The 12,130-nt window shown below is 48.1% G+C and overlaps 1 protein-coding gene across 1 annotated transcript in view; it reads left to right on the top strand.

Annotated features, from left to right (window-relative positions):
* SETD1B (SET domain containing 1B, histone lysine methyltransferase) overlaps positions 1-12,130 on the top strand; it is a 43,641-nt gene that overhangs the window by 22,811 nt on the left and 8,700 nt on the right. Inside the window, exons 7-9 of the mRNA XM_030958669.1 lie at positions 6,919-7,695; positions 10,254-10,424; positions 11,295-11,382. Coding sequence (XP_030814529.1) covers positions 6,919-7,695; positions 10,254-10,424; positions 11,295-11,382 — 1,036 coding nt within the window. The remainder of the gene's footprint in view (positions 1-6,918; positions 7,696-10,253; positions 10,425-11,294; positions 11,383-12,130) is intronic.

Raw genomic sequence — 12,130 nt, 5'->3', positions numbered from 1 at the left:
CATTTCATGCCCTGTGTCACATCAAGGGCTTTGCTTTGGGAAATAGTGATTTAAGCTACTGCTTAGTTCCTTTCCATGGAGATGTTGATGTTATTCCACTGTCCTGCAGGGAGACAGGATAATCCCCTCTGGAGTCTGAAACAGGGCCTCAAAGTGTCAAGCCCCATTTCAGCTGCTCAGTGCATGTGAAGGCCTGCAGGAAGTGTGGTGTGGATTTGCATGAGGCTGCATTGCTCTTTGGCACTGCTGTCCATCCTACAGGAGTCATTTTAGCTTGTTTTGTCACCTTGATTCACTAGATTTTCTGATGATGGCATGGACTGTTGGGCAGCTGTCCAGCTCTCCTGCTGTCCTTAAAACAAGTCAATTTACTTCTGTTCCTGGTGTCAGGAAATACTGGAAGTGAGTGAGGAGACCTTTTCCCTTTGTTAGCATTAGCCCCATGTGCCTTCTCCTCTCAAAAGCCCTTCCTGCCCTACACTGACAGCCCAGTTGAGCTGTCATTCTCATCCTTCCAAATCACTACTTGTGGCATCTCCCCATGTGCAGGATGGTCTAATTAGGGACCAGCACCTGATGGAGCACATTGTGAGACACAAGACACAAGATCCCTATCCCCCTCTTCTGGGACCAACAGGGTCTTCCAGGGAATTCTCCCTCTATCCTTCTGTGGTTTGAGATATCAACTCAAAGTTCCCTCTTGGCCTTAAGAAGGAAAGTAAGAGGCGTAAATTGGGCTGGTGTTTGCAGTGCTGTTTGTTTACAATGAGCACTTGGATATTATTGTCACTTGTTTTACTTGTTGGGCAGCCCTGTAGGTGTGGGGAGCATTGCCTGTGCCAAAGAAGTGCTGCAAGTACCAGACCAAAAGCAAACCTGAGCCAACACAGTGTGTGTGTTAGGTGGGATATTGTCATCACAGAGAGATGAATTCTCCGTTTCAGGTAGTGAGAGGTACTTTGGCAGTTGGTACTAGAGAAACCAAAACATCCAAGGAGTGTCTCTCCTTCTGTGAGAAATCCCTGTTCTGTTAGGGCCTTTTTGGTGCCCCTTTTTGTAGGACACGGCATTGAGTCCATCACTCTGATCTGTGTGTTTGCAGCCTTTGCTTGCGACTTCATTTATGAAGTGCTGTATAAATACATAACTATACAAAACCTTGCAGTCTTCTTTTCTAGAGATAGGATCACATGTCGCTGGAGATATTTTATAATCACTGATTTGTAATATGTAAATATTTCCATTTGCCAATTACTGAGCTGGGCATTTTATTATAGTGCAAACACCAGAAAGCTGTTCCAATTAGAAGCTGCTGTGGTTGCCCTTGTGGGCTCTGACTGCAGCAGGAGGACAGGAGCTCTCCCAGCTGCCCAGAGGAGGTTGAAATACCTGACTAACCCACGGGGAGGAGGCAGCAACCTAATCCAGCTTCAGTCCAGGCTGCAGTGGTGGTGGGCTGGCCACCACGAGCCACCACAGGCACTCGGGACAGCACAGTGACCTGACCAGGCTGGAAAGCTCCCCGAGGAAGGTGCAGGCAGCAGTTTGCTCTGTGTTTTTGCTGCTGAACTGCTGGCAAACCACCTGGAGTGGCTCTGCCCTCCTGTGCTCCGTGTGTGCCAGTGAAGCACCGCCCTTGAGCATGTTCTTCCCGAGGCAGGGCTGTAATTATGGTTAGCAAAGTAAAAATACTTGTGTGCCTTGTAAATGAGGTGCCGAGTCTGCCTTGTTCACGCCTGACAGGGCGAGGTGTGAATGCTCAGCAGGTCCCTCTGCCATGTCACCATGTCATCGTGGGCTCCCAGCAAGACAAGGGGCTCCTCCTCATGTGCTTTGCCTAGAACAGGGAACCTGCAAGCTAAAAGCAGATTACAAATGAGCAAAGCAATGCTCTCTGGAGCCCTCGCTGGGTTTGCAAATTTTGGGGCTGCAAGAGGTATTTGGTATTTAGTCTGTTAGCAGAGTGAATGATGGGACTCTCTGGCCAAGTTTTTCAGTGAAGTTGTGTTGGAGGAGGAGTTGCAGGTGTCTGGTTGGTGACCTCAGGCTTCATTTTTGTTCTGGATGGTGGCATAGGAAATGTGGCAGGTTTGAAATGTCTCATTCTCTTTAATGTGCTCTGCTGAAGGAGTCTGGGAAGAGAATTGTGTGTTAGAAAACTTGAGCTGGTTTCACCCAGGGATCATGGCTGTTTCCCTTATTAAACATGGAGCACAGGCAGTGAGGAGCCTGGTGTGAGCCCAGCGTGGGGAGGCAGCTGGAGTTAGGGGTGTAGGAGGTCAGAGGGACCCTGCAGTCTGTTCTTGAGTCTGTTAGTGACTTTGTATGACCCTCTTCAGTCAGTTGTCCTCTCCTCCTCACCTCTGAAGGCTTTTCTTTCCCTGCTTTTTTGTAAGGATGAAGTGTGAGATGATCACTTGGGATTTTTTTTTTCAACCCTTGCTTGGACTTAATCCAAAACCAAGTGATGACTCTTTAACCAGGTTAGGAAAACTTTTTTGTCCAAGACTCCCTTCTTCTTTAAAGTTCTAGCTTTATTGAAAAACATGAAGGCTAATGCCCTTGTACTGTGCTGAATGCCATCGATCCTGCATTTCATTATTTTGATGCACCAGAGCTCAGCCAGGTAATGCCAGAATAGTTGCTATGCTCAGTGGCACAGTTCCCTACCTCAAATATAAGTAACCTGGTACCAGCAGAATGTTTCAGTGAAATGAGCTGTAGGCTGATGGTGTTCAAAATGTGTTCTGAAATGATGAGTAAATTCTTTTATCAGGTGGCCTTTTAGAAGGAAATGGAAGTTTCTCTGCCTGTAAGAAAGGTACTGAGCAATGTGCACAGTGAAGGTCCCAATTGCTGCCATGGTGTCAGTGGGGTGGAGCAGCCTCCTCACAGCTGGAAGCTGCCAGGTCTGCATGCTGATGTTAGGATGTAGTTTCCTATCTCTGGAGGAATTAACATTTGCCTGCAAAGTGCTGGGTATGGCTCTGAGGTGGGATCAATACCCTGTAGCCAGTGGCTCTACCCTGTCGCTGTTCCAACTGATGGAGTGGCATCCCAGGATGTTCCCTCACTTCACTTAAGAGTCTCTGCACACTCTGCTGGTGTTAAAGGTGGCAATTAACATTTTGGGTGAACAGTGAATGAGGCCATTTATAACCAGTTACGCTGACATGAATCTCTCCCAACAAATTTGCATCATTAAGGAACCTTTGGAAAAATGTGTCATGCGTATAATTAAATACCTGTTTTGCTAACTCTTAATTTAATTAATCCAAAGTAAAGATGGCAGCACAAATTAATTTAGCTGGAAATGGCATTTCTCTCAGTGGGCTGAAGAGAGATTTTCTGGTGGCATTGTACCAGATGACCTCGGAATCAGACAGGTGAGCTCTGGGACTGATTGACACAGGTTTTTTTTTTTTACAATGATGGCTGTGACATTGTCATAGCAGTATGTATGTCATCTATCAGCTCACTTTTTTCTGCTTGTGAGAGCAAAGAGGGAGACCAGCTAGAAGGCAGTTTCTTTGAGAGGACAGCACAGGTGCTTTTCAGCTCTACCCTGAGAGGTATTTGGTAGCAGCCATAGTAAATCCAGGTTCAGACAGGTGAATGAAAAGAAATTCAAATAACAGAAGATCTTTCTATGTCTCCCCTTGCTTTTTCTATCTGTGCCTTGATCTCTTTCACTTGGTGCCTTTTTCCCCCTTAGATACAAGCAGTTACAGGAAAGTCATCTGCTTTAAATATTCGTTACTCTTAACTTTCTTTAAAGAGTTCCTTGTAGATGATCTTTTGGTTTGACCTCTTTCCTAACCTTGTGATTCTTTTCCCCCTACCCCCTGTGCCTTTTCTGATCCTTTTCTCCCTGCCATTTAATCTCCTTCTCTCTCCCTGTCCATCTTGCCTGGGATAAAACTGGAGCACAGACTGTGTGCACTGTGCAAGTGGAGGTGAGTTGAAGCCCAGCATTGGAGGAAGCAGGGAATCTGTTGTTGTTTCCTGTAGACCCATCTGAGCACCAGAAGTGGAAAAAAATAAAAAGGAAAATCTTTCAATCTTTCAATCACTGGTTATTGCTTTAGCAGTTCTCATTTCAGCTTAAGTAAAAATTAAGGCATGTATGGATGAAGGAGGCTCTGTGCCCTAAAGCATGGAATCCTGCTAGTCCTGCCTCCTCTCTGCAATTTCAGGACTGGCTTTTTCTATGTGATGTTTCCTTCAAGAGGGAAAATCAGTCCCATTTACCAGGCAGGACTCCAATCATTGGTACTGAGGCTGATGAGAAGCTGGTGTGGATGGCAGTGGGTTCTGGGTGATGGGCAGGAGCACACAAATCTGGTGTGGCAGGACTGGCTGGGACAGGCTGGGGGCTGCTGGTGCTCCGGGGTGGGAGACTGGGAGGGAGCAAGGTCCTGCAGGAGGCACTGGGGAGAATTTGTGGCTTGACACTGCTCAGTGCTGGTCTCCCCTGAGTCCTCATGGGGTGACTTTTCTCCATATCCCATCAGATGAGATGAATGTGAACTTGGAGCTGATTTTGTCTGTCTTTGGTAGCCTGAGCACTCCTGGCTTTCTATCCTGCGCCAACCTTTAGCATCATCCAGCGTTTGCAGTTGGAGCCAGTGCTTTTAACAGGGCCTTTTGTGTTCACTTACTGAAAACCGGGGTCTGTTTCACAGGAATCTTGTTTACACCTGCCACAGCCGTGCTTTTTGCTCTTCCTCTGCTCCTTTCACTGGAGCTGCAGTGGTTCAAACTGCAGAATGTCCTTTTATTCCTCTCCATCCTCGGCGTGGGACGTGACCGCAATAGAGCAGCTGGGGAGAGGATGCAGGGTGTGAGACCCACTGAGAGGTGTGAGCCAGATGTGGGCAGCTCAAGGGCATGATACAACTGGCCTTTGGAAGGACTTGGGTGCAGTGGGTTATCACCTCTACTTCTGTTTTAGCTGTTCAGTTTAGGGTTTACAAACAACCTTCGGAGTTCTCCCTGCATGCACAGATGCACTAAAGTGACTCTGTGACTACAGAGAAGTGCCCTCTCCATCACCATTACCAGGGGTCAGTAGCTCTTGCTCAGGGTTTGCCAGGTGAATGGTGTCTCCTTGCTGGGCATTTTGGGCACTAAAGCTGTGAGTGGTTTTTTGGGGGTGACCCAGGTGCTGCGGGAGGCGCTGAGTTGGTGCTGCAGCGCAGGAATGCGGGAAGCCAGGGCGAGGGGAGGTGCCAGGACTGGAGGATTTGCACAGCTGCTGCTGCAAGCCCCGTGCTCAGCCTGCTCTCTGGTGGTAGCTGCTGTAGCAGAGATGACCTTTGATAAAACGGGAAACATTTGGAGTGATTTGGATAGTTGTGGTTGCTCAGTTTCACACAGTGACAGTTTGTAGCAGAGTCAACTCAGCTGCTCCTGCTTTTGTTTGCATACGGCAGTAAGAAATTCACAGGTTAAGAATCAAATCACAGCGGCTTCAATGTGAAAACTGCCAACAAAGTCTGCTCCTCAGCAGCTCTTCCCAGAACTTCCAGGTTCTCCAGTGTCTGATACTGCTCTTTCCTTTCACGCTGGGGAGACTGTTAGGAGAGCAGACAGAAGAGGCACCTGCTGGCACGAAGTGTGGAGCAAACAATAAATATCTTTGAGATCTACAGTCAGATTTGGCTGATAACAGCCAACGGGTTCCAAAACTCTTGTCAGGATTGTGACAGAGAGAGGCACTTGATGGAGATCTCTTCCTGGCTCCCAGGGCAGCGGGAGGGCTCTGGCCCGGAGCAGCATTCCTGCTGTGCCCTGGGCTGGGGAACACAGGGGGGTTCTTCACTGACATCACCAATGTGAGACATTTGTTTGGAGGTTCCAGGGACCCTGTCCTGTCTGCTGTCATCACTCCAGTCAGAGATCAGCCCCATTCGTGTTTCCTAGATGAACTGTCACACTGTGGATATGTCTTCCAGCAGTATTTGGTTACTGTATTTCCTATCAGGGATGTGACAGTCGTGCATGTGGATTCTTGGTGCTGGAGACACCTTGAGGACTGAAGTGCCTGTAGGACACAGAGTGCAGGTGTGACCATATGCTGTTAAGGATGGAGGTAGTTCCTGAGACTTTTCTTTTGTACAAGACCTAGTCAGGTAGCTTTGAAACTCCAGAGCAAGCTGGCACCCTCTGTTTTAATCTGGTTTCCATCCCTTTGGCAGCAGAGCTAGGACATAGTTTTAGCATTTTATACAAATCTGTGTTTCTTGTGTCTAGTAAAGTATTCATTTTGTCCAAAAACACAATGTGAGCTATGTCTTTGAATCCCAGCATTTATGACTTTGATGTTTAAAAGCAATTTAACCAGATTTGGGGTTCTTTTTTCCCATGTGAATTGCTGTGGTCTAGTCAGGACAACCTTTAGTAGCAGCAGCAACCTTGTGGAGGTATTGTGTTTCCACAATTAGAGGTTAGGAATTCACAGCAAATGAGCCAGGGATTATAATTAAAAAAACAGGATAAATATTTGTGCATGGAAAAACTAAGGAATAAAAACTCATGGTGTAATATACCTAGGAGTACTAGATGCAAATAAGAGATAATGTATCTTGCAGTGAAGGATGTTTGGATTGTGTGCATTTCACCAAGCATGGGAGCAATTCCTCGTGCTCCATAGAAGCTGAGGGTTTTGTTCAGTTGGTGCTGATGCTCTTTTAGAAAGCTTTTACCTCTCCAATTCCTGAGGTCTGACACGGAAGAGAAAAGCTTCAATAGGCACCAGCTGCACAGTGGGCCCTGTCTTTTCAGAGCATCGCTCGCTTTTCTCCGTTCCCAATTAAAATGTGTGTTAAACTTAGCTTTTGTTTGAAGCAGCGCAGCACTGTGGTATTTAATGTAAAGAGAATGTGCTCGTCACCTTTTCTCTCTCTTTTGTGGCAGGGTCAGCATTCCTCAGGGGAGGACATGGAAATCTCTGACGACGAGACCAACCCTGCGCCCATCACCAGCGCGGAATGTGCCAAAACCATTGTGGTGAACTCCTCCGTCAGCAACACGGCCGTGATGGCCCCATCCATCCCCCCGCTGCCACCACCGGGATTCCCTCCTCTTCCTCCTCCTCCTCCTCCTCCTCCACAGCCAGGCTTCCCCATGCCCCCGCCGCTGCCCCCACCACCACCACCCACCCACCCGGCCGTGACGGTGCCCCCGCCACCGCTGCCCGCCCCGCCCGGGGTGCCCCCGCCCCACATCCTGCCCCCGCTGCCCCCCTTCCACCCCGGCATGTTCCCAGTCATGCAGGTGGATATGATCAGCGTCCTGGGCAACCAGTGGGGCGGCATGCCCATGTCCTTCCAGATGCAAACTCAGATGCTGAGCCGCATGATGCAGGCGCAGAACACGTACCAGTACCCGCCCTTCATGACGGGCCGGATGCAGTTTGTGAATCTCCCTCCCTACCGCCCCTTCTCCATGGGAGCCGCTCTTGCCCGCGGGCAGCAGTGGCCGCCTCTGCCCAAGTTTGACCCCTCAGTTCCACCCCCGGGCTATGAGCCCAAGAAGGAAGATCCCCACAAAGCCACAGTGGATGGAGTTCTCCTGGTCATAGTGAAGGAGCTGAAGGCCATCATGAAAAGGGACCTGAATCGCAAGATGGTCGAAGTGGTGGCATTCCGGGCGTTTGATGATTGGTGGGACAAGAAGGAGCGTCTGGCAAAAGTGAGTTTTCACATGTTGGGTCCTGGGGAGAGCTGTTCTTAGTGCTTGTGGCCAGTGTGTGTGGGGTCAGCAGGGGTCTGGAGCTGACTTTAAAAAACCCAAACCCCTAAATTTTCATGCGCAAGAGGAAGATGAAGTTCAGCTCCAAAAAATTAAGGTCAGATACAAGAGGAATGTTGGAAACCACCAAGCCTCTGTCTTGTGTTCCCCACTTTGTGGAGTGAGATTTGTGGGTATTTCCAGTTCTGCCCCCTCCCCAGTGCATGTACAAGGCAGCAGTTAACTCAAAAGCTGAACATTGGCCAAATACACTGAGAGTTCCAGGGATTAGTTGAGAAAACAGCTTTGCATGAATCCTCTGATCCTTTTCTCACCCAATTTGAAGTGTACCTCAGCCAGCAAACTGTGATTTAATGTGTGGTGAATTTGTCACTACCCAAAAACCTAACACTACAGAAAGGTTAATGCAAGCCTCAAAATTACCATTGCAGTGAATTACTGTAAAAATAACAAAACAAACCACAACCTGCAGGTAGGTCTGTTTCAGATGTCAGTTTTCAGAGCAGTGTCCTCACCACCTGTTTTTGTAGACCAGTTGTGTGTTAACTCTGGTGCCTGGGAGAGCTCTTTGGCTTTCTGGAGGGGTTGGTAATGCTGCTGCTTAGCAGCTGTTTTGTGACAGTGTAATTCACTGTGGCTTAGAGCTGGCTGCCGTGACGTGCAGCAGAAACCCCGTCCCTTCCTCCTGACTAATGCTCAGAGCTTTTCTCCTGCCAGCAAGCGTGTGCTGACAGTCTTGGAGGAGGCCCATGAGTTTCCAGGGCAATGAAGGAAACAGATCCAGCAAATAGTTGCAAAAACAGCGACTTAAACACTCAAGAAATTGTTTTAAACCAGACATTTGTGGTGAAGGAGCAGAAGCAAGTTGAGGCAGATCTTCAGGCTCTCTGACATCCCAAGTGATGGCTGGATTTGGGGTGTTCTTCCCTCACCTGGGGTTTATAAGCCATTTTGGGAAGGGAAGCTGACTGTACCACAGCAGCTCACCACAGTCCTTACCACAGGTTATGTTGGATGTGAGCAGTGTAATTGAAAATGTGAAATTGCTGCATGGAAAACCACGTGTGCTTTCTGTCCAGGAACAGAGATGCCAGAACCCTTTCTGCCCCAGGGCATGTGCTACTGTTGTGTGCAGAAAAACCTCATAGATTTCAGAGCTTTCTGCTAGGACTGGGCACCCCTGGCATTGGGGTGGGACAGGATTCCTTCTCAGGCACAAGTTGCCTGGTTTTGCAGACAACAAAATACGAATATTCAGCTTAAACTGAATATTTAACTGTACCTTCCCATTGCTGGTGTCTGTGTGTGTGTGAGGGGGGGGTTACTGGGCTCCTTGGTGGCAGCTGGAGGTCAGTTCCTCATGTGCTCTGCCATCACACTGTTCCATCAAAGGCAGCTGACTGACTGATTGATTGATTGATTGATTCCAGCTCTGGCAGCTGAGTAACTTCCAAGAGGCATCATGCCCTAGGAAAAGGGTGGGAAGGCTCAAGGATAAATCTGGTGTCCTGGGTCAGGCAGGGTGGAAAATGTGAGGGGTGAAAGCTGTGAAAGGAGCACATTGCTGGGGAAGGCAGCACATTCCATGGACCTTTCCTGCCTGAGCTAGGGGAAGGCTTTTCTTTGTTCCCAGATCTCGTGGTGGGTTTAGGTTTGAAAGCCTGAGCAAGATGCATTAAGCAGAGTGCCAGGAGTAACCAGGCATCCTGGCCACAGAGTGCTGCTGCTTGGATTCCCTGCCTGATACTCCCATTAGTCTTGTCCCTAATTAGCAGGAGAGCTGAGTTTGTGCTGCCTCTGGTGATTACAGCCCCCTTCAGCCTGTGAGCTCTGTTAGGATGTGCAGGAGAAACTGTTTGGGGTGTTGTGCCCTGGGCTGATGCAGGTGAGTGTCACCTCCAGTGCCCCTGCCTTGGGCAGAACGCGATGTGCCACCATGTGTGACATTCTCCTGGCTTGTCCACCTCTCCACAGCTGCAGATGTCTGAATTCCTGCTCTTGCTTCACACCTCAGCTCTGGTGAAAAAGGATTTGTTGAGGCTGTGTGTCTATTTTGGAGACCCTTTGGTGTTTTGCCTAAATATTTTTGCCGCTCCCAGGACTGGAGCCTTCTGGCAGGTTTTGTGGACTGGGGCTCTGGTTGCTAAGGAAACACTGGGTTGTGTGTGATTTTTGATGCACTATATTTGGCCTTGCGCTCAACAGAAGGAAGGTATTCCCAACTGGAAGGTCTGGAGTTGCTTTCAGTTATGTGGGTTAGCAAGAGAAGGTAGATAACACATTGTTGGGCTGACTTGCCTAAAGCACGCTCCAGTTATTTGTGTTATTCTGTGCAGCTCTTGTTCCTTTCAGGTGTGGGGCACCTTCAGATGCCCTCAAAGAAACTGATGCCTGGGCAGGGCAGTGATATTTCCCAAACCTCAACTGTTTAAATGGTTTCCAGACTTTGTGTCCTTCCCAGGAAACTTCCCCTCTCAAATGTGCCTTCTCTGTTGCAGGCATCTCTCACTCCAGTGAAGTCTGGAGGAGAAGTGGAGGAAAAACCAAAGCCAAAGGATCGAATGGCCTCTTGTCTCCTGGAGAACTGGAACAAAGGAGAAGGGCTGGGCTACGAGGCCATCGGCTTGGGCATCGGCTTACGAGGGGCTATCCGCCTGCCATCCTTCAAGGTGAAAACAAAAACTCTTCCTTGTGCTGCCATCCCCCAGAGGAGCCTTAGGAGGACAGACCTCGCTAGGTTTGTGCCCCAGAGCCCTCAGGCTGTTCATCCTGCTCTCTGTTCACTCAAGGGGTTGCTTCTGACCCCCAGGACCAGAGCAAGGACCCTCTGTTCCCTTTTCATCCTCCCCTTGTGTGAATTGGCTGTAGAGGATCTCCCTGTCTTTAGGACACAGCATTTCAGCATGTCCATAAAAATACATGCATGCTCATGGTGCTTTACACAGTTACTGTTCCGTTTGGAATCTCTGATGGTTTGGCAGCTGAGTCTCACCTGAAGTTTGCTTAAACTCTGTCTCCTCAGAAGCGCAGAGTATCCATTTTGAAAAGCATTTACATTAAAAATTAAAAGTATCTTAAGCGAAGTTTGGGGTAGGTGAGTGTAGAAAGCTTCCTTGAAATTAGGATTTTTGAATGCACTGAAGGTGCAAGTAAAAGGTTTGGGACAAGAGATTCTCCAGTCTCTATTTAGAGTAAAACTTGCTTTGAGGTTCTTTAAGATGCCCTGGGCTTAGGCTCTCGTTGTGTTCTACTACAATCTCAGACACATGGATTTGTCAAGAGTTTTCTCTGTCATCCCCAAAGTACCTGGTGATGACATGCACCATGCTGGTACCCAGGGTGTTTTCATGCAAATTGAAGGGGTAGAGTTTCATTCAGAGTGAAATTCTGTTTGCAAGCAAATAAAGAGATCAAGAGCTGGGAAGTGGCCCTTGGTTTCTGCTGTGACCACAGCAAAGTAAAGAAGTGGCAATTTGCTTAAGAAGTTGATTTCTGCTGTTTCTAAACTTTCAGAAATGCTAATTGTGTCTTTTGTTCAGGTGAAAAGAAAGGAGCCACCTGAAGCTGCCTCAGCGGGAGATCAGAAGAGAATCCGGCCTTCTACTTCTGTGGATGATGAAGATGAAGGTTTGCAAAGTGCATTTGTTTGAAACTCAGGAGCAGATGCAAACCCCACCAAGCTGAATCCTTTAAACTTCACAGCAGTGTGCTCACTTACAGTTAAACACAGAGTCAAGGATCTGAGCCAAACCCTGCTTCTCACAGAGCTCTGATCAGCTGGGCCATGGCCCCTCTGGGTTCAATTATCTGAAATTCACTGGTGGGAAGTTTAAGACCCACATTTTAAGAATAACTCATAACCTATTTTAGCTGTGCTGGGCCCCAGCAGAAGGAGCTCAGATGGGTTCATGGGCTCTTTGGAGTGTGCTCACAGCTCCCTAGGATGTGGTAGGAGGAAGCACGTAACAGTTTGCTCTGCATTTGATTTGAAAAGGAAACCAAAGTTATTTGCCAGAAAAATCTGTTTGAAAATATCTTAACATTATTTCCTATAACCAGGGAAGAGTAAAGAGGAGACAAAGCTTTGAATTCCCTTTGTTTTGCACGTGAGTTCATGTAGAAATTGGTTCAGATTAACAAGTGGTTTTGAAGCCAAAAAATGAAACAAAAAACCATTAAATTCAAGTTGCCTGTCCTGACTTCACTCATGCTGTGTCTCCTGTCAGCTTTGACCACCCACATTTTGCTGATGTCACATTTCACTGTGACATCAGCAAGTCCCTGTAGGCCTGGGGACCCTCACACCACACGGGCACGTTGCTCCTAACTTCCAACTTCCCAAAGAAGAAGTTTCCCTTATGTAGTTAAGTCTTTC

This window comes from Camarhynchus parvulus, chromosome 15 (genome assembly GCF_901933205.1).
Source record: "Camarhynchus parvulus chromosome 15, STF_HiC, whole genome shotgun sequence".
In the NCBI taxonomy this organism is placed as follows: Eukaryota; Metazoa; Chordata; class Aves; order Passeriformes; family Thraupidae; genus Camarhynchus; species Camarhynchus parvulus.
The sequence above is the reverse complement of the archived record's forward strand: the minus strand, read 5'-3'. Positions and strand labels throughout refer to the sequence as shown.